Source organism: Anguilla anguilla, chromosome 3, assembly GCF_013347855.1.
Source record: "Anguilla anguilla isolate fAngAng1 chromosome 3, fAngAng1.pri, whole genome shotgun sequence".
NCBI lineage: Eukaryota > Metazoa > Chordata > Actinopteri > Anguilliformes > Anguillidae > Anguilla > Anguilla anguilla.
Window position 1 is genome coordinate 55,334,811 of NC_049203.1, and position 25,454 is coordinate 55,360,264.

Consider the following 25,454-nt stretch of genomic DNA (forward strand, 5'->3'; position numbering starts at 1 on the left):
CACAGCTATACACTGTATGTACATAAATGTATTTATATTGTCCAGACAACTACGTTCTACCTTGAAATCTGTTGACTTCATTATCCACATGCAATGCGGGTGCCCATAATATCACAAAAAATCTAATCTCACAGAGCAATCTATCATAAATCTAGGTTAGGGTCAATCAATATTCATCTACATCTATTGTGGTAAGACACTGCATACTGATTCTTCTAATCAAGGTGAATTTCAGAATGCTATATTAAACACATTTATATGTGTTCCCCTGCATCTTGTCTGACAAAACTGAAGACCCTGGAGATGGTGTGGTGCAGTACAATCCGCCAGCTCATTGTTTTTATTGCGATCACATTTCAGACATTAACCCCAATGACAGAGGATGCCAGCGGGGCCCCTGCGGAAGTCTAACTAAGAGCACCAGAACTCACCAAGGAAATTACAGGCATGACATGTGCATGTAAATTCTGATTACTGTAGCAAAGATAGAACCATAACTCCATCCATCCCACTCATGGATTTGTTTACCTGTATTCCCTCTGGAAATTTCAGGAGGGTTCTGCTCTTTGATACCAAGAGAGTTTCCCTCCCCTTGTAAATTATGGATCAAACATAAAATGCCATTTGATGATGGTGATGAAGATCATTAGATTTATGAAAATAAAGGAATTTCCCTAAACCTAGTAATTATTTGCTGAAAATAAAAAAAAACATGAGAAATGCAACAATACACAGAAATAATGACAGTTAGGATGGGATTACGGAGTAATGGTGCAAGTATGCAAACTCTACAGTCTACAGTCCATTAAGAGGCAGTAAGCTATCAATCATAACTTTATAGGGCACACCACAGTCAGAGTAGCACACTCTTTGCAAGTCTTACTGCTTCACAGAAAATGACTTTTATGGAGCCCCCCCTAAGCACCCTAGAGGAAAAAAAAATATTGAAACGTGGATATCCATACTCTCGGTTTTGCAATCCGGACTCTCGGTTTCGCAGTCCGTTCACACAGTTTTTGAGTGAGGGTTTGAAATGTTAAATCCATTTGTAGGCTGAATAAAGGGTTCATTGCAGGAACGTCAGACATGGAAGCATTATAGCTACAACTGACACTCGAGGAAATGGGATAAATATTAAAGTGATATGGAACAAGAACCTGTGCAAGCCTAATCATGAAAATTGGCAAGGATAGGGATTTGATGCTAGGCATGACTCAAAGTGGAGATCCCGGTGAACCACCTAGCCTTGGATGTATTCATATAGGCTACCATGGGTTCGAGTGCCGTAGCTATCACTTTTATAAAACAGTGTCTGTAAATATTTTAAAATAATTCACTACAGAAAAACAACACAACAATTTAAAAAATGTTTTAATAGATTGCTGAGTGTGCCCTTCTGCTGAATTCATTAAGTTATTAAGCAACAATAATTCCTTGTTTGGATCTAATGTTGCTTTAACTGGCTACATACAACTAGGTCTTTAGCAATTCAATTTAACATCGCTAGCTCCTATTATAAAACTGTGCGTACAGATTACTAAATCGAACATGGATTTCCATGTTGGGATATATATTTTTTTCACCTAGGGTGCCAAAACATGCAAAAGGATTACTAAACTGAATTTACGGATTTCCATGCTGGGATTTTTTTTTCTCCACCAAGGGTGCCAACCCGCGTGCAAAGATTACAAAAACGAAGGATACAGATTACAGAAATATTTTTTTTCACCTATGGTGCATAGGAGGGCTCCATAGACTTTAAAATAAACACACCTCAGAAAAAGAATAAGTGTTAAAATTAAATAGATTCAAAAGTATTATTACAGCAAACAATGTACAAGATGCTCCTCAAATTCTGACCAGCATATGTGCCTTTTAGAAGCGTCAAAATGGATCGAACTTCAAAAAAAAAAAAAAAAAACTTTTGAAATTCCAAATCTTAGTGCATCTTCAAAAATATCAAAGTAAAATGTATAATTCAGGAAGAAGACATGAATCTTCGTACATCAAAGTACATGTCCATGGGCATTGCTTTCATCTTAATGCACATCCTAAAGAAAGACTAAAAGAAAGCCGGAGCAAAGTAAGATTTTTGGGCTACAATGATAGAGAAAAAACAGCATCCAGTTAACTGAATCTGACAGTGCATACTTGTGGCTATGCTGCCAACTGTTCAGTCAACGGAGAGATGAGCCGATGGACATTTGGAAGAGATCCCCTTTCAGGGCAAGGGCAGCAGTTCAACTATTTCATTTGCTCCCGTTTTTCCTCTTCTCCCAAATGAACAGAGAACACTCTGCTGAACCGCTCACAGAAAGTCCACTTCATCAATGGCCCACAACCAACACCCCTCAACACGAGCTCCTCCAAAACAAACAAATATAACACTATGCTCCTGTTACCACGGCAAGGCAAACCGACCCAGTTAAGTTAATGGAGTGGACACACTGAGCTATATTTTAGAGGCCGCTGTCTATTTCAATTATCAGAGACATCAGGTGGGACGTCAAGACTGTGGCAGTTCCCCCCATGGGGACCAGAATGAATTGACATGATGGATACACCTGCTGCTGACATAACAAGACTAACCTAAGGGAAGAAATAAATAAATAAAATAAAAAATCTGAACTCAGAAGACATGCTTGACTTGACCTCACCTGTCACCTCTCTATTTCTTGACATTGTAAAGCTATGGTGTACACCCTGATTATTATTGAGTTTCAGACTTCGCCGATATGAAAAAAGACAAAAGAAGGTACAAAAGAAGTGAATAATCATTTCCGTGATACAACTAGCAAAGTGAAGCCTGACTGAATTTTTAAATCCTCATAAGTCAGAGAAAAGATATCAAATTATTCAAGTTGACACTGTCATTATTTCAATTTCATGCTGAAGGCAATTTAAACAAAAGAGTGGAATTTTCAAAGATGGCTGTAGCTTCAGGATATGTAAACATATGCTTAGAGAATGGTGACACTTCAAAAGCCAAAGATAAAGATAGATTTAAGAAATGGAAGTTACACATTGCCTATAAATATATACTTATAAGACCTTCGTGACATTTAACAAGAGCTTAGGAGCCAAAGCAACATATTGTAGATTCAGCCTTAAAATATGCACACTAATAAGAACAGGCTAATTGGGCAGTGTCAAATTAATGTGCTTAGAAGGTTCCAAAAGCTATTCAGCTCAAAGAAGAAAGGGCTGTATAAATGCAAATTGAAGGGGAAAAATGAAGAGGGAGTGGGGGATGATTAGCATATCATTTGCATACTTGCTGAATCATACAGTTACAAGGTTGCATTGGCGATGCTTTAGTAGCACCTTCAGTATCTTTGAGGTTGACTAACCTTTAGATATTTAATATCCACAAATTCTGACTCCACAATAATGAACTTTAGCAAAGATCTGTGGAAGGTGCTATTGACTCTGGCTGAAAATAAAAACAATGAATGACAAAATGTTAAAAACTAGTGCTTAAAAAACATCCGTGGTGTCAAAAATATCCAATAACTTCCCCAGGGAATGCTGTCTCTCAGCGATTGACATATTTGTAGATAAAGTTCTTGTTTCTCATAGGACAGAAGACCACCAGGGCATAACACTAACATCTTCAATAATATTTAACACATAAAGTCTTCAGCATGTTCCTAGCCATAAAAAAAGTATGATATAAAATCACCAGTCACCGTTTCATCCCGTTCACACGCACATTTTATCTCACTAACGTCTTATCATTAAAGCAATATTATCAGATAAACATCTTTTTCAAGCATGAATGATTCTTCTTCTTGCTACAACATTCTGTCAGTTCTTGGGCAAGCTAGGGATTAGACAAACCTCTCCGCCACTTTCCTCACAGCAGGAGGACACAACACAACATCCACATTTAATATTGCATTCATCTATGCTGACAGGTGCTAATGAGAAAGTAATCACAATTACTGCCCCCCCCCCACCAAACCACCCCAAATACCCCCCCACCCCGGCCAAAAAAAGTTTCTCATTGGTGCTCCAATTCAAACACACTGCACTGAGGAAGCTATTCAGTCACATCTCTCCACTAGACACCGGGCTCAGGGAAGACACTTTTGTAATATTTTCTGTTATGAAATGTCAGCCATCAAGGAGAGGCTGCAGTGGGACGTGGGGGCGGCTGCGTCGGGGAGGGTATTCAAATGGGGTCAGCGGAAGCCTGTCACCGCGGCTGTACTTATCCTCCCTCCCAGGCCCGTCCCGCCGGGGCCATGGCTGGACGAGCGTCGCCGGGGCGATTACCTGGAAACAATGCAATAAACGCTTAATATATTCCTCCTCGGCAGGGCGGAGACGGCTCCCCGCCCCTGCTCCCCCCCCCCCCCCAACCCCCCGGAGTCCCGGCTGTCTGGGCCAGCCTCGGCGCGACCCGTGACAGCCTGCTGTCAGGTCTCCTCCGGTGCATACATCAAAGCCTCCTGCTTAACGCCTCGTTAATCGGCACTGCTCCGATTCTAAAGCGGGCCCCGATTAAGTCCTCAAACGCTAAACGCCATATAGAAGCCACCCTCACATAACAGGCAAATAGTCAGCAACATCCATTTGGTTTCATTAAGAGATGGTGCAAAGATGGTATTGAAAAATGTAGCCTACAGTATGTTCTTAAAAACTGTCTAAGGTTCAGTCAAGGACTTGAGCTCTGCACAAGCATTCACAGATGATCTTCCCAGGCAAGCAAAAAAAAAAAAACGTATCTAATGCATAAAATGCACAGATCTAAACATGAGGTTGTGTAACGACAGAGAAGACTAAGAGGAAATGACAAGAATCCATTCTGACATTTTGTCTGGCTTAGGAACTCTGGCTCCAAAAGAGGAAATATACAGCATGTCCGTGGATTTACCCATGCAAAAGCAACCAAAACAAATCCGTAGTACGCAATCTATAAATAAAATCAAACCTTCTTCTCAGCCAAAATAAACACAAACACAAAATTTTTTCTCGAAAGAAACTGGGAAAGGAGGCTGGATTGAGAAGAGCATTCGTCTTTCACTCAAAAACCCTCCTCCGTCAATCAGCGTGACTGACAGACAGATAAAGGGAGCCTGACGACTGCTGTGACAGTGACGGAATGGCGCCTAAGAACCTGCCAAGATTCTTAATTGATTCATCGCTTGACTTAGTGCAGAGCGAACCAAGGTCTTCCTTCATAATTCAGCCTCTGCGTTTGACTGTATTGTGAGCTGAAGAGCAAGAGAGAGGGAGAAAAAGAGAGAGAGAGGGGAGAGAGAGAGAGAAAGAGAGAGACGAGAGAGAGAGAGAATAAAAACAGTAGAATAACACAAAGTTTTACATTCTCTGATTCAGGGTCATGGATCAGAAATAAAGGCTGAGTGAAAAATAACTAATCTATTTTTGGGGATCACATGATCCTATGGAATCCCAGCCCAGGGACTCACTCACATGCCCTCTCTATAGAACCATACAGTATATGCTAAAAAATAATGTTGGCCAGTTCATAGAAGTCTGCCTCTTATCAGACCCCCATAGTAAAACAGACTGCTTACCGTGCTGACAGGGTGTCAGCAGGTGTGAGGAGACACAGTACTCAATTGCAAAACATCTAACTGGATCAGCTTTATGTGAACTTCTGGCTTTCCATAATACAAAGTAATCATTTTGTATTGTTGGACAACCAACGTCATAGGGAACAAATTGGTGTCTTTGGTGGGTGTGTGCTGACTAAAGATCTTGCTACCTATGGGTCAGCACCCAGCCAGATACAAAGGTTAACCCAGTGTGAAATGCTTACAGAGATAGTGCAAGCGGGATCATTGATCTGTACCATTTTGTCATGATTGTGTCTTTATTTGATGACTTGGTGTTTTGCTTTTACCTTTAGGGTATATAAGGGGAAGCGTGGAATGGTTCGAGGAGGCTCGTCAACATGGCCTCTTATGCATATGCATATAGCCATTCCAAACACACTTTTGCACCATTGTCATCATTAACATACTGTACAATACATTGCATTCACTTTAACATAGCATTCCTCTTTGATTCTTACCACTGCACACTTAGCAGTTCTAAGATACACACAGAACTCAGGATGAAAAAGCTCCCATACTAGTTTCTGGAGTGGGCTCTTTTCCCAAATTGATTTCGGCTCAATGATTAAGGTTTTCATGGATTACAACGTTAACCAGGTAAACCAGTCTGCTATTTCTCAATCAATATTAGAAGGTGAGATATTCTATAGGTATAGTCCAGGTCATTAGCATCACCAATTGCTTGATTACACCAAATGCTGTACACATTTCTAATATATCATTTTTGTATTATACACCCTAAAGGGACATTTTTGGTTTGATCTGGTCAACAAAGAAGTTTCATTTTAACTTGAACTGTCACAAATGTAAAAAAAAAAATGCAGAGGAATGTGGCAAACTTTCCTTCTCCAGATAGAAGCATAACCCACAATGGCTTACTGTCCTATTACAAATGGTGTACCACAAATCTCAAACGTGTTACGTTGTCTGAATACTGAGTGAATCAAAAATGGCCCCCGACAGTGGAATGTGAACTACAGTACAGTGCAGGAGGGGATTCACACATTTGTGCCCATACAAAACACTTTCAAAGAGGGACTGCGGCTCTCCCCAGCCTTGGAGCAGAGGGTATAAAAGGTGACAAAAGCAGTTTATTTTCTGCATACAGTATGTGGCCTTTGAGACTAACCAAAGACCATAAAACACAGCCCGGAGGCAACCAGAAGAGGAATGAGGAAGAGCCCGAGCTCCGCGCGGGCGACAGTGATTAACCGCGGTCGAAACACCGGCGTCTAGGAGGCCATTATAAATATTTCTGATGTTATGAGGAGACTGCGGTGCGGCCGGGCAGGCGAGAGGGCGAATGGAGCCTCCGTGCGAAGGTGGTCTAAGCTCTGCTTCACCTGTTCCAATTTAAACCGGCTCTGCACCGGCTGGGGCACAGGCTGACCGAGCAAAAAATACGTCAACTCACCCGACGCTCGTTACATCCTGAGCACAAGGTACGTATCTTCCTTATTTAGATCAGATACACATGTTACAAATGTTGGGTGGGGCTATTTATGATTAGTTTCATTAATGAATAATGGACCCTTCTGTGCATAATACCCATAATACTCAATATATAAAATAGTCAAATGGTACAACAACTTATAGCCTTCCAATAATGCAGACAATCTGATACTCAGGCTGCTGTGCTGCAGTGCTGTTCAGCAGCAATATAGTATCAACATCTAAGGGCACCACACAGAATGCCTCTGTGCATTCACTTGGTTCTATTTTCTTTTTTATTAATTTTTTAATTAAGATAAATGTGGGGGATTTCATTTGTCCTTAACATTCAATTAACACAATTCTTCCATCTCCCATACCCCCACCCTCTCAGCATTTGAAACGCCACCTGAAATGACCCCCCACCCCCCACCCCCCTTCCCCACACACACACACACACACACACATACATACACATACAGAAATACCACTCTCTTTCAGAATATTTCTCTAAACCCTGCCACATCAGTTTTGCCAGTGTAATGGCACGAGTCAGTGATAGGGCTTTCTGGGGAAGAGAAACCGAAGGCCTGTACAGAGCAGGCCGACGCAGCGGCTGTGTGCCGTCCCCCGATAAAGGCATTAGTCTGCCACCTCGGGGGCCATGGGACGCCGACATTATGGGCATGGCAGTGAGCGGCCCAGTGTGGGTGCTCGCTAAGCTGATCCCAGTTCAGCAGGAGATAAGGGGGGGGGGGGGGGGCAACCACCACCACCACCACCTCGCGCACACAAACAACAAACACTAATATCTCCTGGCACCCGGAATCAGGAATCTGCCTTGACTGGAACCAGCAGCAGGCTGATAAATCCCAGCTTGGGTTATCTGTGCACATTGTTCCGTACCTCATTTGGCTTCTGTGCACATTAGCTGCAGAGACATGGCGCACAATCATTTTCGCCCGCTCCTCTCCAGAAAGAAAAAAATAAATGCGCCTTTGAACTTCAAAGACAGTGTGATTTGAGGACAGTAAATACGCACAGCGTGCCATACTACGTGGACCAGGCCTGGACACAAGCCAAATATAGAGACTGACAGCAGACAAGTCTGAGGCATTCAAAGATTTTCCACTGATGCATTGGGAACTACAGTAGGAGAACGCCAGGATTATTTATTCTACGCAATTAGAAATGTGTTAATTCATTGGGGAAAGGGAAAAAAAGCCATAAGAGAGGAATACACACAAACACACACACACACAAATGCGTACACACACAAAAACACAAAGGCACATGCACATACAGTACATATAAATCTAGTCCCCACTGAGAATGTTCTGTTGTCTTTAATTATAAGAATGCAAAGACCCCAAATTAATCTGGAGACTAATACAGTCGGATGCAACGTGACAGAGACAGAATTTTAAGCAACGTATTATTATTAACGGGGGAAGTCAGGTGTCATTGAACACCAATCTGCTGAGAGAAAGAGAAACAGAGAGAGAGAGAGAGACAGAGAGAAAGAGAAGCACACTACAGCACTACAGCGCCCATTACTGTACAGTGCCCAAGCGGAAATCAAGTAAATTTAAAAATAAACAGCATATGCTGCAGCGTTTGATTTGATTCATCTTCAGGAATGGTTACACGGGGCGAATTTTGATGTTCCACATTTGCCGGGCGCGGAACCAAATGAGAGAGGCGTGAAGCCTGTTTTTCTTAGGGGATTGACATCTATGATATGAATGGGTTTTAAAGCAGCTGGCGACTAAGCGATAAGCCTTACATTTATCTCTCCCAAAGCCTTTTTCTCTCATCGCAATGTCACCAGCTCGTGAAGAGCCGCAGTGTCCGTGACTGCAAGGGCAAGATCGACGCACTCGGGTCTCCAAGATTGATTGCTTTCCTGCTGGTGGGCGCTGGACGTGAATACTTTCGATGGGATACGGATGACGGAACGCCCAGGGCGTGGAGAAAAGTTTTTACCTTGAGCCACTAATCTAGGTCCACAACCAAGGGACAAGCTTACGGTCAGCTGCCTGCCAGTGAAATATCATTCATCAAGTAACCTTGGATATGGAAGTGAAGTCTAGAGGGGGGCATCCTCAAACCTGTGATATGGGTGTAACATATAAAGTTATCGCTTTCCACAGTCCCCCACAGGGTAGGCAGAGAAAATGGGAGATGGATAGCTAGCATCCGATGAACAAAGTTGCATTTAGAATTTGATATAAAAAAACAATCTTTCATTTGAAATACATTTTTTTTTTAAATAAATCAAATAGAAATAGCATGTTCTGCCACATTCTGTGACTTAAAAAGAGCAAATGTTAAACATATGGGCCCTCTCACTGCTGGCAGTCAGACTGATCTGTTCCAGTTCGCTGCCCAGCCCTGCCTCATAATAAAAACACAACCAACTGCAGCTAGAATTTTTGCCATCCTTGTTTTGGTCATAATGAGGAGAGTCAAAGGGTAGGATTCATTTCAACATCTTTGGGTCCACTTTTCCCCTTCACTGGACCTGCTCTCCCCCACATCATTGCCATCTGCACTGGGCAAAGCACTTGCTTTACATTGACACTTACGCTCATTCATGATGCAGATACATATGATAACAGCAATTCACAGCATACGGCACACATCGATGTTTGTGGTGAACACCAGCACCAATATATATCAAAATCAAAACAGAACATCATGCCAAAATAAATATACTGAGAGGCATAAGGGTCAGCTTGTTTAGAGTGGCTTTCTTGTCAGGAATAAGGTGCTGTGCCCCGCTGATCGCTGGAGTCTTACCTCTGGGGTTGTTGAGCAGGGCCTCCGACGCCTTCCCTCCGTCCCCGCAGTGATCCTGGTCGAAGGGCAGGCACTGCTCCCCGGTCCCTGCCACCACCTCCACGTTCTTGGCCAGCACTTCGGGCTCGGTGAGGGTGCGCAGCCGGTACACCTTCCTGCTGCTGGTGTCCGAGAGGTACAGGGTTTCGGAGACCGGGTCCATAGCCAGGTAGTACTTATGGGCCGGGCTAGTGCTACAGAGAGAAGGGCGGGTCTGTCAGCCAGGGGGCATTCTTTTTTGTTTGTGAACAATTATTTGCCATGGGGGCATTCTAACTTCATTTCTCAGCATGACATATTATAAGAATAGCGATGCAGATATGCATTGCTATACAACGCCTGAGTCACTGTGGTGAATATCTGCTACTTAGCATAGAATGCTGATCTAGCAGAGCTGCTGAAGTGGTAGAGAAAATGCAGACAGAACTCGCTAGAACAGGCATAAAGTATTCCATGAATGTGAGGGAAGGATAAGCACAAACGTTTTGGCACAAGCCATGTTCAGCGTGCAAAAAAATAATGAAAAGGCCCGACCACACAACCAGCGCCTAAATGGATCAACCATATATCATGATATCAACATTATGCTAGCAAGTGCTCTCTGTTTTTCTGCCATTTATAGTTTGAGTGATTCTGCACACAGTAACTATTCAATGAGTTTGAGGGGAGCATGTTCATTTTCTATTGACTCTAGAGTTGCTGAAGCCAGAAGGTTATTATCCTAAGGCCATCTTTACACAATGGTTTCAATGTGTTTTTGAATATAGCCTTGGCAAAAGCACACATTTTTCTGTAGTGTGGAAATATATCTGGTGACAACATGTTCCACACCATTTTGGCTGCATATTTGTACATTTGTAGAAATTTTTCATTTATTTTGCTTGACAAGCTTGATAATTATCCGTACAATCCACTGGCAAGGGATCCCATAATTCTCTTAACTAAACTGTAGCTTTCTCTTTCATGTTTGAAGGTAGAAAAAAATCTGTTTAATAATTTTACATTATAGGCTACAATTATATATTGGAAAGAGATAAACCCCATTGTTATCTGCATATCACACTGCATTCAAATGCAATGAAACTATCACATGCCTAGAGGTCCAACGCTGTATTTTTGAAGGCCTGCCATCGATGTGTTAAAAATTCCCACATCTGTCACGTGCTACCACTGAATTTGACATGGGTACAGTATCAGAAGGCAAAGCAAATCCAACAAAACATGTTTCTCTTTCCCCTATAGAAATCAGTCTTTTGTCAGATCTACAGGCCACAACTAATAAAAAATAAATAAATCATCTAAAGACACTAAAAAATAAAAGTGGGCTCTGTGTCAGTCAATAATAGAAAAGCAACACTGTGACAAAATTACCCTAATAAAACTATTTTGTTTTAAATGGGAAAAATTACATTCAACCCAAAAGACTGGAAAAGTTCACAACTTCAATTCTAAGGACATCAATGCTGTGCATTACTGACATACCTTTCTTTGCCCTAAAAGATATATTCCCTGGGATGTGTATCAAACTTTACTGACATGAAAAAAGCAATGCAAAAGCAATGCAAATCAGCTGCATATTCATTAGACTTCATTTTTATACCGTTTTGAATGCGAACTTTCCCATACATAGTACACCACTGTCATTCCTTTTAATATAGGCACCTATCGATGCACCAGGTTATTGGCCCCAGAAGCACACAGAAAATGGGGGAGGTTGGGGTGGAAGGCATAATAATAAACTGAGAAATACCAATAAATATCTTGATGTCTGAGTGTCTGTGTAAGGGCCTATCTAAAACTACTGCGAACAAACATTTGGAGACCTGCTGATTTATTGCCAAATTATTATTACAAGATAGGCTTCCCTATCGTAATGGAAAACCTGCCACATAGAAAATTCCTTCATAATTCAAATTTGATCTTTTTTTTTGTCCTTGCTGTCTAAAAGTAACTTCAAAAGCAACCCCCCTCACCACCCCCCCATACCAAATAATTATTGGTATGCAGAGAACAAACCCATTTCACCCGTCCTTCATTTATCATCAAGAATTGTTTTAAAACTGTACAATGCTACATTTTGCTCCACATAAAGTAGAACGAAAAGAGAGCTTTTGAGAGCTCTGCAATGATAAATTATTAGTTTGTTTTACTCGGTTGGAATACATTAACAGTTCCAAACGGGACTGAACATCTGCAGGGAGGCAGGAGAAATGGGGCAGAGAGAAAGATTTCAAAGGAAAAGACCCAGATTCCACGCGGCCCATCTCAGCGCTCAGAGAGACTGGCCTGCGGGCCTTGCCCCGCCCAAACAGAGCGGCGCTCGTGACCCGGGGCCAACTCTGCCCCACGTAACCGTCCAGCTTAAGAACTCTCCACGACATCATCGCGTTTCATATTTCCACCATGTTTCAGTACAAAAGCAGCATCTCTTTCAATCTTCGGCAAAACAAAACAATGGTGAAAAACTGTTAGTAACAGAAGCGTTGCCTCGCTTGTCTATGAATTTAATTAAATATGGATGTACTGTACCAACCCCCCCAGTCCCCACACACTCACACACCCACACACACATTCACACACACACAAACGCACATCCTATATAAAACATTTCACGAAATGCCCAGACCGAACTGAATCCATTTTGGGGCCACATTATCGTGTTACAACTATAGGTTGGAGGTCTGTCTCCTCAGGCCTGTGGTGATATCTAACCCTTCACCATGGGATACTCCTCCTATAAACACACATGAAAGCAGGCGCTCGCCCATGACAAGAGATTGGCCGGACAGACCCTCTGGCGTTTCTTCAGAAAGACAGAATCATTCTTAATCCTCACCACTGTCAAATCTCAGTCAATGCTCCGTGATATTGAATGAATCCCCTCTCCTTCCAAGGTCTACCACATAACAGAATGAGAGGCTACCCTGCAGCATGCAATGTAAACAGGAAGCCAATGACAGCAGTTGCACAGGGTCAGATTTCTAAAAATACTACTAAGTGCAATGGAACAAAGCTCTGCAATACACTCATTAAAAAAACATACTGTACCTGTGTCTTATGTCACGGTTCCTAATGGTGTCCCATTGAGACAGAAATGGAGAAGCCGGCATGCGGAGTGGGGTTACAGAGAAAGAAAAGACACAATTAGTTCCCATTCAAAAAAGAAAAAAAATCACTTTTTCTCATATCACATAAGCACATTATTTCTGCTGCCACATGATACTTTCCTACTCTGCAATAAAAGCCCCTGATTAACTCTTTGAAACAAAGCAAAAAGCATAAAAGACAAAAAAAAAGAAAGTTTCCGTGCAACTTCCTGTTACTTATTTATATCCCATGTGTCGCCGTAATCTCGGAACAAGTTTTTCTTTTTTTTTTTCCCGGAGTTGGAGAGTTGGAGAGTGGGAGTTCTGGCAGGCTCTCAGAGGAAATCTGCCTGATAGTGCCCCCGAAGGAGAAGAGTGAGAGGCGGCGCATCAATCAGAGGAAAGAGAGACAGGCTCCCGAGGAATCTTTGAGATGGCACTCGGTGATGGTGCTCGAGGGTTGCAGGTAAGAGGCTTCCCACGAGGGCCCGAGGTAAATCGCATGAGAGACTCAAACCGAGCGCTTGTCACGTATTGTAATTAGCGCATAATAGCGCTTCTCCTCGGAGAACACATCTCACAAGCTAACCAGCTCTTACTGTGTACCATCGGTTTTCCGCCTACTTTTCAAACTTAAAGCCCAGAGAGGAGAATAAATAATGAATTACAAGACTGTAAAAGAGTCATTGTGATCGATACAAAATCTCAGCCCGGATAAACGCAGGACTCAGGGCTCAGGGCTCGACATTCCCACTGGCCTGTATGTCGGCCATCTTTTGATCCCATCAGGCTGGTTAATTGACCTTTTCAAGGGCCCAAATGGGCCACTAGCTTCCAAAATTCCAAAACAGAAAAAGACTAGCTTCACTTAACCATCCCACAACGAATGGTGGATTGAGACATTCTTTTTCAAGTTTTCCTTGGCAAATGCTGCTACCAAGCAACAGTAAAATGGAGGGATCTGTGCGCCTGATGTTTCATGATTAAGTGATATTTCATGTTTCAGGTAGAAGTGAACATTTGGTTTCCAGATGGAAGCCTCCAGGTCCAATAAAAGTTGCATGGGGTTTTGTGGGTTATATTTTTAACTTTATTTGGTTGTGGTGGGTTGGCTATAAGAATCCTGAAAAGAACATTTCAAAGAAAGCACTTCTTAGGTTAGCCTAATTATTACGCGGTACAAAAGCCAATCAACCATTTTTTTTGCGGATCATATGCTGTCCAATTTGACTTTGACATAAATCCTCTAAGCAGGTAAAATGCATACTTTGTAATTACTGTTCACTGTATTTGTTCTTTATTATAATGTTGATTCCTGTATTCATATTTGTTAATTGTCTATGGCCATTCTTATACTGCACTGTGGGCCCAGGTATACTGTATTCCATTATTTTTTCAACACCCATCTGTTGAATGAGAATAAAACCTACATGAGCAATCTTTTCATTTTACTTTTATGACGGAAGTAACAATTACAGCTACATGCATTAATTGGATTAGTTATCTCCTCCCAAGCTAATTTAGCATCACTACTTTTGGCGAACGCCTTGAGATCCCATAGATTCTTCCGTGACAATTCTGCACTAGGCAGTCGCTTTTTTGTTCAGTAATCAAACTTGTTTGAATCTCTGGAAAATGTAACATTTTTAATATGCAGTTAAGGGTTTGCCCTTGTAATTCCCTTGCCCAGGCAAAATAAGGAGCCCAGTTATGTTCTGCACTCATCCGTCTTGCACTCACGGTTGCGATCAATATTAAGATAAACAACAAAGAATGTTATTGTTTCGTCTGGAGGGGATTACGTAGCTTTAAAATAAGGTTCATGTGTGGGTCATGCTATCTGTGTAGCCTGTAGGCTATACATTCCAAATGGACAAATGGAAGAGCCAAGAACAACTTTAACTCCACCACAACTGAGGTGCGTCATTTGGAAATATTGCTATTTTTTCTGACAGTTCTCTGTCATTGGAGACAAAATAATAACCAAGGAGGAAGTCATCTGCAATGTATGCAAGCGAAAACTGCCCTAACCCTCCAAAGGTTAACACTTTTTCTCCTCCAAAAGAGATTGCTCAGTTCAGTTCAGTTTGCCATTGTTGTGAATTATTGATGGATTTACGTGTTGTAACTTCTTCATTTGTTTGAGCAACACTTGATCTACCGAGTCATTTCATTGCTGTGAACAGCATCATTGGCATTGTTATAATCTTCCCTGATTTTATTTTGTGTAATAAAACTTCAAGATAATTGTCATCATTTCTTAGTTATAGCATAGTACATTTAAACTATTTAGATACGGGCCAAATGGAAAATTAAAACTGGGCCACAATAATTGTACATTCAGACACCATTTCATTTTGATGGCAGAAAACAAATTTCTCTTTATGAGATTCATTCAAACTCAATTTTTGGAAATTTTTTGACAGCCCTACTCTGCACCTCCTACACAAAAATGACAGTTTCCTCTTGGGAGAAGTGTCTTTTGATGAGTATACCCTTGTCTTCCATAGCAGTGGCAGATCACAGAGATTGGCTGTACGCTGGGGCAGAACCACGCAACTCTTAAAGGGAATGAAAAGAGGCTATTTGATTGACTATGATTGCATCCAGCTACAACACACCCACTGATAATATATTCAGCCAAATATATCCACCTTTGACATGTGTTGTCTAAGTTTGTTAGACAATCTTACAGTTTCTAGCTAACTAATGAACTACGTCCTGGGTTAGTATGCAAATACATCTCTCTGCTTGTCAAGGCAGAAAAAAAATAATGTTTAAATGGACCTACCGTAAAGTACTTTTTTTATTTTGTTTCACACAACTGTCCATTACAGTGTTTCCCCTACATAGAGGCAGCAGCAGTTCAGCGCCACTGCTGAATTCCTGGTGCCGCTGCTACATTTTTATTTTTTAAGCTACACTGTATGCTTAGAAACAAGTGGACAAAGGGCTTAGAATGACTATGCTGAAGCAAATATAGTGAAGCTGTTGCCTATATTATCTTGCAAACCATTTTTCCTTGACACTGCTGTTGTCAGAATATGAATCTTTGGCCATATTGTATTATATATTCAGGCATGAAACTTCCGTAAATAGTTGTGCCCATCTTTTTCCACTTTTAAATAAGCCTGTAATATATAACATTGTTGGTCATTGTTGTCTCAGGAGGCCTTATGGGAGTCTTTTGCGGTGTTGTTCGGTATCCCAATTCATCCATAGCATGTGGTAAACACATATGAGTGATGGATGGCTGGCTTTAGGGTTTGCGTGAACGAGATGCTGGCATGAACAAAATGCTGGCTCGAACATCAGTGAATCAGCTGAGGTGCGAAGCAGCTGTAGTAAAGTTTTGAGAATTAGCTGTGTGTGTTGAATAAACCTGAGAAAACCCATGCACCACAGCTGAAAGAAATTAATAAATAATCCTAGGGGAAACACTGGTAACTTACTCTATAAAGAAATAGAAATGCCTGATTCTGCTGTGATTACTGTGACTGGACTGGGCTATGCTAGGATTCCAGTTGGATTTGTGAGCAAAGGCAATGTATGGTAATTGAAGGAGCAAGTTGCTGATGAAACTGACCACACTTATTCTGCCTCCTCATGAGATACTGTGAAAATTCTGAATGCATTTTCTTGCTATATACCTGTTTAAGAGGCATCAATTCATAATTCACTGTTATGCTCTACGGCAGTGGATACAATATTGGGACCAATTATTTTGAAAAGTAATACAGAAGAACCTGAGTATTACTTACAGAGGTCATGGATTATTGGTTTTTAAATTATGTTTTGTAAAATAAAATGGAATGGAATGGATTCAAACAATGTATTGATATTTATTTGAATGATACATTTTCAAGTCTATAAAAAAATGTATTCCAAAGGAGCCTATTTCAAAACAGCATGCAGCACTGGGGAATGTGCTGTTAAAGAGTAAATGGCCAATAGACTGCTGCACCAAGTACTCTAACGTGGGAGCAATATAGTCTGTTTAATTGCAACACATAGGGGGTAAATAAGACAACTTGGTATAACAATGGGGTGTAAACTGAGAATTTAGCATATTCATGAAGTGTAATTTTGTGCAACTGATGATTAACTTCCATTTATTCTTTTCTAATAATCTAAGCATATAATCCCCCCCCCCCCCCCCATATAAATGTAATCACAGTAAAAGACAAAGAGAATACCAGAGCATAACATAAAAGTAAAAGTGAGTTTTAAAAACCTCTGAAAAAGAACAAAAACTGTTTCAGCCTGCAAATATGTTCTCAGTTGTAATTCTAAAGTAGGGGCACTTAAAAGCCCTAGAGAGTAACAATCAAGGTGATTTCACATCCTCAGAACTGGAGAGGGTGGCTAAATTGATTGTGGCATTGATTATAAGCAATGAAGGAGTCGTCGAGTGAAAGGTGCTTGACCAGAAAGAAAGTCTGCAGATCAACTGAAAACTTACTTAAAATCACTGTTTGTGCAGCTGTTTTGTCATATTCTTGTTCTAATCTATGACATTCACGCCTAGAAATTCAACCACTGTATCTGTAACACACACCTGAAGAGATGTCAAACCCCAGTCCTGGAGGGCCAAAGAGTCTGCAGGTGTTTGTGGTTTCAACAGCCAATTGTAGGCCTTAGAAACAAGGTCTGTGGAATCTTGAGCCAATCAATGACTTAATCACATAAGCGCTGAAATACACCAAAACCCAACATACACTGCAGCCCTGCAGGACTGGAATCTGACACCCCTAACCTTGGACAAAAGCTGAGTAACAGGCAATTCATTTTTCATGCATTCATTTTTTTGATAATTATTTTTAGAATTGGGCACTTGTTGCATAACCTCACCTGAGTTCCAAGATGCTGATGGTGTAGCCGTCCGGGAAAATTCGCCGTACGAAGTTAAAATCCCCAATGTAGACGCTGCCGTCTGGGCCGCACGCCACAGCGACGGGGGCGAAGAGCTTGCTGTCCAGGGCGGGGCCATTGCAGCTGGGACAGGGGATGGTGCGGTAGTAACCGTTTCCCATCGCCGTGGTGATGACAGGGGGCTGCTGGGATATGAACACATTCTCCCCATTGCCTTTGTGGAGAATCCCTGTCAGTGTGAGAATGCCAAAATACAGGAGGCTAATTAAGACATCGCTTCACTAGATACCAGCAGGAGGGACAGCTTAATCATTTTTTCTGTCCTCAATCAGTGCTCCATTGTTCAGTTTTTTCCTTCTCATATTGTAAACAGAATGCCATTGTTTTTGTTTTAATTACAATAAAAACATTCATGAACTGTAATCCATCAAGACTCACAAGCTAGCCTGTAGTAACGCAAAAAAAAACACGAGAATGGCTGCAATCTTCAGCTAAATGACAACATTACAGTTGCTCTTTCCCATCCACAACAGTGCTCGACCATAATGCTACTGTTAATTAAAGCTATGTGTTCACATCAGGATGGCTTAGGAGAGTGACAGGACAAAGGCTAGGCAACCTGCGGGAGTCTGATTGGTTGTTCCTCATCACAGAGTTCCTTACATTTGGAGATTTTTGGGGATAAAAAGAAGGACTTTTTTTCCGATCCATACCGCTTTGCAGGTTGAGACTGTGGTGCTTGTCCAGGGACCAGCCACCCAGGTTTGACCCGGTCATCTCGAACCCCTGCAGCAGAGCGGTCCTCTTCTCCCACACAACAAAGTCAGGGCACGACTCATACTCATAGCCCACAGACACTGAAAGATGAAGACACAAAGCATACCATACTAAAGGGGCAGACTAGAACCTCACATTCCTTTTTGGGTTCCCTTACACACTACCAGGCCAAATCTAGGACATCAAACAAACATGTACATGGATGTGAACATGTTTAATCTGTTTTTATTGAAAATGTTGAAAACTGGCAAGGCACTGAGAGAGTCTGGCTTAAAACAGGTGGTGAGTTATGAAAAGTACTTGAAAACTGTATTATTTCATGAGATATTTAACAGTATGAACTGAAAATGAAGATAAAGATGTTTACTGAGCTAAAATAAATGTGAGAGAAAAAAATAAATGTTAAAGCTGAAGCACTTGCGCATGACTGCTGTGCTCTCTGTTTATTGCACAGCACCCTAAAACATATTATCTACTGTCAAAAGTGAGTCGGGTGCTCCACTTTTTTGTTTATAAGCCTGGACATGTCTATACCTGAAAACCTACACAATACAAAGGTTCCTGCCACAGCACTGTGTTGTAAAGCAGGTAGAAATACGTCTGTGGTCCATGGAAATGACAGAAAAATGAAAAATGGGGCCCGGTCCTCATATTAGATGAAATTTAAAACCTGGAGTGTTCTGGGCAGATTCCGATGCATGCAGCATGAAGCATTGTGATGGTATGATGGCTTGCATGTTCATGAGTGTGACAGGCAAAAAGAGAAGGAGAGACCGTTTGTGTGTGTGTGTGCGTGTGCGTGTGTGTGTGTGTGTGCGCGTATGTGTGTGCGTATGCATGTGCGTGCGTGAGTTCTATCAGCCTCCACTACCCAGGAGTCCTGTCTACGCATCGCTGATATCATCACGAGCCGAGCTGGTGATGGTCTCCCGTGGTTACGGGATTACATATGCCATCAGAACGTACTGGGCTAAACCGCGGGCCCCTGCGGCTGTCACTATGATGGATCAGCCTTTTAGTTTCAGTTCAGCCTTCCAAACTGGAGACGGATAATGGGATAACAGCTGTACTGGGAACACAAAATGTTAACTAAAACAGAGCTTTAACTATCAATACTGTTGACACACAAACAGTTGATAAAAAACATTCATTTATATGTATTGTTCACATTCAGTGGAACTTATATTTCACGAGTGTGACGTGAGGTTAAAATGTACACTATCAATAACGACTGCATGATTGTTCTCTTACTGTACATTACTGGTGATTTACAGTGCTATTGCAATTTTTTGCTTTGGGGTACAAGAAACACAAGGATTAAATTATGCATAGTGTATTGGTGTGGACCACACACAAATGAAAGGGAATCTGAGCTGCTCACTGCAGTCCTGTGTCAGAAACAAATGATCAGGATCTGAGCTTCATAAAAATGAAAGAAGTGAAATATTGCTCTTTCTCTCTGTTCAGAATATCTGCACCACGCCATAGCTCTCAGGCACAACAAACAACAACGAGGCATTCACTTTATGAGGAACTCTGACACTGTTGAAACCTCATATAAATAAATATACACACATACAATGTACATGTCACACACATTAATGGGATCCAGTTGTGAACAGAACCACAATAGCTGTTTTCACAGATAGAACTTGAAGCATTCTCATCTTAACTGTTACAGCAATTTAGTGGATTTGCTTGTTCACACAACCAAGGGCTAGATGGTACTTTCTACTGGGCTGATAGCATTCACACATTCACAGTGGCAATAGGCTAACAATAACCTTCTGCCATATTTTAATGAGCGCACAATGTTGCCTCCTGGAACTTTAGACAATTTAGTATAACTGCATCTCATGTAATATGTATGATAATCATGTGTACCGTGTGGCTAGTTAGTAAGTTAGAAAACCTTATTTCGTGTACATGTATCGTTTATTTATTTTATTTTATTTATTTATTTATTTTTTTTGCAGTAGCTAGCAAGAAAGAACGTGGCTTGATGGATGTCTTGGTGAAGAAAGTTTTGTGTGCACTGAACGTTACAGCTTTGTCCACACTAACATTGCATTGGAACATGTTACATGAACAGAAATGTTACTTGGTTTTCAGTCAGCAAATTGCCTTTTCCAGAATGCAGACTTTGGCTCTCATTCACACATGACACCTAAACAGTTCTGGAACATTGCCAAGGAAAGCTGAATGTGTGAAAAGGGCAAATGACAACATGCCTTAGTACAAGCAATAGATAAACCAAGTGCTGGGGACAGTTATGTACAAATGCAAGAGAATGGATCGTTTTAATGGTATCATTATTTTTTAAAACATTTTTGTTATATAATCACTGTCATGTTGACTAAATTGATAATAATAATCTGTATTTTAATGAAATGTCAATGAAAGACAAGGGCAAAGGAGAAGTTTCTGAAATTTACAAATGCACATGGTTCTGGGCAAAACTGAACCTATTTACATACTTACCCCACCCCATCCCACCACACTCCCATGACAACTAGAAATTATTACTCAATTTACTGTTGTTTAACCTTCAAAAACAGATGTTCACGTCAGGATACTACAGTGACTGGGACAACCAATGGCCAGTAAGCAGAATCAGTAAGCTTACCAAGAGTCGGAAATGTAATGTTCTCTCCTGTATGTAGTAAAATCCCACGATGCAATATATTTTATAAAAGCAATCATCTTTGCCTTCATCTTATAACAATAAATCAAGCCATGACAACAATTGCAATGGCACAATGTCCTCCAGCTTTATATACTGAGTGATGCATCTGGACAAAATTAAAGTGCATTACATCTGTAGATACATTTATCATAATTAACACAATGCAAGAGATAGGAAATAGATTTAAACATTACTAATGACTTATTATTGAACAGGCAGCCAGTAAGTTGGCTCGAACCCTGTACCAATCAGAAGCCTAGAGATAAGGCTGTCAGTGTGTTGCCCTGCAGAAATCTCCTGGCTGAAGCCAATTCACAGATGTGAAAATAATAATAAATAATAAATAATCCCATCCTTGGCCGCGCTCTCTAATTATAAAATCAGCGTTTCCTGTTTGTGCTTCGCAGAGACGTGTTAGAGGAAAATCAGTCACCCCCTGCAAGCTGATATTCCAGTGCAGGGGCTGGCAGGGGTAGGAGGGACATACCAATGGCCTCCGTCAGCCCTGTGACCTTCTGGCCGTAGATGTCGGTCTTGTTCCAAGCCAGGATGTAGACCAGCCCCGGGGCGGCGGGGAACCACTTCTGGAAGAGGCGGCCCTCCACTTCGGCCGCCACGTGCACCTTGGCCAGGCCGGCCGGGATGACGGAGGGGGTCAGGATGACCCTCAGCAGGGACTTGTAGCCCGGCGTTCGGGTGCTGAGGTAGCTGAGCTTCACGAAACTGCCGGGGATGGGAATCTCTTCTTGGACGGCCTGTGGGGGGGGGGGGCGGGGGGGGAGCAGAGCCGACAGTCAGTCACGGTGCCCAGCCTGGAGAATGCCACCGGTCCCGCCAGCGGCTGCTTGGCTAACGCCTGCCTGGCAAATCCCGGAGGAGCCATCCGACAGCACCTGCAGAGTCTTAATTAGAGCAGGGCCTTAGATCACTCACACAAAGCGCTGTGTCTCTGCAGGAGACAGTAATCATATTATTTATTTATTTGGCAGACAATCCAGAGTGACTTACAAGCCCACCGTGGCAATGTACACTGCACTATAATTGCAGGAGCTGTGAGAACAACAACAAGAACAGGAACGAAGCAACAGAAGGAAAGTAACACAGTGATTAAAAACCAAGCTGCAAAATTGCAAAGATATAAGCAGACAGCAATTATATTTCTATATGCAAAGTACATAGCAATTACCTTTCAGAGCAATATACCTAGACCATACTAAAATGTAAATGCATACAAAATGAACATGCAAACAATATTGATCTATCTAAGCAAAACAACAGATATTCTGTTCTACAGAATATTCCCTTTCTATGAAGCTCATGAACAACCAAATAATGATCTTTAAGAACAATGCTGTCTTGCCATGATGCTAGTGGTCTCATTCTACCTATCAGGACCACCAAAGGGTTCCATTATTCTGTATCAAATTCCAAAACTCTTTTTACTTGTTTTAACATCACTCCAGAATAGCATACAGTGTCCGCTCGTGGTTTAACTTTATGACCTAGAATAAAACAGGACAATACACCTGCTAGGTTGCTCATTTTGATAAGGAAAGGAACCATGCTGTGGTGCATGGATGAGCCCCAAAATCTCATATCGAATCTGGACCACGCTCAGGGAATGGGAGGGTTCAGTCAGTGAGAGGCCTGTGTCATCGCTATCTAGTGACCCCTGCTGGTCAACCGCGAGCTCATGGATTGCATGATAAAGCTGCATATGAAGGGTTTTCCTCCAAAACCACTCTATGTGAGCTCAGCTGTAGTCTGTGGTGTAATAACAAGCAGCCATTGTCACCATGTGTTTCATAGGGGAACTGTGGACATCTACATTCTCCAGAATCAGCAATGGGGTTCATGATTGAACACAGCGGTTGCAGAGAATAGGCCATTAAAAATTAGGGTGGAAATGGAACATTCCCAGCCTATGTTAGGTGTCAGAATTATTTAAAAAATAAAACAAATAAAACAAATAAAACAGCACATACAAATCCAAACAGTTCTGACTAATGGAATGTATGATTCACAATGCATTCCATAATTCACATTTATTGTACTCCACCAGCCTTCCCTTACACAGTGTGAAACAGGATATAGAAAAACTTTCATCTCCAGTAGACTAGACTACTGTAATGGTCTTTTCTCTGGTTTCTCTAAAAAATTGATTAAACACCAACGGCTAATCAGAATGCGTCCCCTAGAGTTCTAACCAAGATTTTAAAAAGTTGACCACATAATCTGGTCCTCAGATCTTTGTACTGGTCGCCAGTGAGTCATAGAATTGATTTTAAAATACTCTTGATCGTCTTAGAAACACTTAATGGTTTAAGGCCAAAATAATGTACATCATGAACATGCTCTCAAAATATGAACCCTCTAGAACTCTCAGGTCATCTGGACACTATCTTCTAAGAGGTCTTGGAGTTAAAACAATGGCAAAGCAGAAATTTTGTTATTATTATTTGAGTATAATTGTTGGCTGACAAATCCAAAAGAAAATCCAAATGTTAATGTGAGCAACAGGGTACCTGCCATTTAAATCAAAGGGAAAATAATAGTATAACTAAAACTGATAAAAACTTCAACATATTGGAAAGTTAACACTAAAAAAAAAAAAAAAACTAAAAGGTAACACTATAAAAAAAAACTAAAAAAATAGGTAAAACTAAACTAAACTTTAAAGTTGAATTTAAACTAAGACATAAATAAAATAAATGTAAAAAATAAAACTATAACAGCCTTGGACTGTTAAACATTCCCGGCATCTACATTGTATTTTAAAATGTACAGTACACATAGTGAAAATGTGGCTTATGAGGAGCTGACACCAAGTACACCAGAGTATCTTGAACTTATATTCACATTTCACAGCCAACAGATGGCACTTTAGTGGGGGAAAACACACACACACACACACACACACACACACACACACAGACACAGGCTGGCAGCTAATTAGCATGAAACTGAGAGAGGAATTTACAGCTTTAACTAAGGGGACAAGCCATTACATAAACATAAGTCGACAGGCCTCATTACTGTAAACTGAAAATAATTTATTCTGAGAACGAGAAAGAAAAAATAAATAAATAAAGTGTCAATCATGTTGGAAACCTACCGAACAGGTATTTCAGAATATGTTCATGCATTCTCACCCTCCCTCTCTTTCCCTCTCGCTCCCTTTCTCTCTCTCTCATATGAATAATTATTTTCAATGCTCTATAGCTGCTCACAGTGTACATAGTATTTAAAATGCACCCACACCTGCAGCTCTGGAATGACAGGGCCCCGCTCCATACAGGCACCAGCAAACCGGGTAAGGGGGGCGGGCAGGACCACGGGGTATGGGCTGATGAAGTTCTTGATGTCACAGACGGAGGGCGGGGTCTCCACTCTGTCCATGGTGACCTTGCTCAGCACCACAAACTGGTTCCACGGCAACCAGACGGTGCGTCTCTCAGTAATGAAGGGGGCACGCTGGAACACCAGGGTCACGGAGATCCCCCCAGAAGCGACTAAGTCAAAACTTCCAGAGAGAACACAGAGTACAAAATGAAGAAAATTTTTCCAAAAAAAAAGAGAAAAATATATTTTTTAATTAAAAGAACAGATGGTCCCCTTCATGCGCTTAGAAAACTTGTAATTAAATAAGTGCTGTTTTAACCCTGGTGACCCGGGTAGCAGCACAGCCACTCTTCCGTCAGATGAAAGCAGAGGAGTGAACAGCGCCCCCTACCTGCCGTCCTGCCGGCTGACTGTGAAACCGTACTCGGGGTGCTGTAGGAAACTGATGTTGACTCCCACCAGCGGGGTCCCATCTACAGCCGCAACCTGGCCCCGCACAACACACGCCTGGCTGTGAGAGGGGAGACAGGACGGGAGAAAGAGAGGGAAGAAAAGGGGCCATTACACCATTTCACACAAAGACCCGTTGGGCTGTACGTACCTCACAGAAGGACCACGGTGCTGAGCGCTGGTAATGCCATTCTACTCAAAATGAAGCCATCGATTTGTGATGTTTTCAGCGAAGGGTTGAAAATTTTTCCAGATTACCTTATGATATGATTACAAAAACAATATCTATATAATAATAATAACTTCTAATAGCAATATACCAGATTAAATGGATGTATTGGTGGTGACATCTTGGTGATGAAAAAGGAAATACGGTTGAAAATA

The 25,454-nt window shown here is 41.5% G+C and overlaps 1 protein-coding gene across 3 annotated transcripts in view; it reads right to left on the reverse strand.

The window, feature by feature from the left end:
* LOC118224254 (teneurin-1-like) overlaps positions 1–25,454 on the reverse strand; it is a 362,344-nt gene that overhangs the window by 36,681 nt on the left and 300,209 nt on the right. For all 3 annotated transcript variants that reach the window (XM_035411577.1, XM_035411576.1, XM_035411578.1), the window contains 7 exons: positions 25,012–25,131; positions 24,540–24,801; positions 21,766–22,033; positions 18,529–18,672; positions 17,795–18,044; positions 12,906–12,926; positions 9,819–10,051 (listed from right to left, as the gene is read on the reverse strand). In XM_035411577.1, coding sequence (XP_035267468.1) covers positions 9,819–10,051; positions 12,906–12,926; positions 17,795–18,044; positions 18,529–18,672; positions 21,766–22,033; positions 24,540–24,801; positions 25,012–25,131 — 1,298 coding nt within the window. The remainder of the gene's footprint in view (positions 1–9,818; positions 10,052–12,905; positions 12,927–17,794; positions 18,045–18,528; positions 18,673–21,765; positions 22,034–24,539; positions 24,802–25,011; positions 25,132–25,454) is intronic.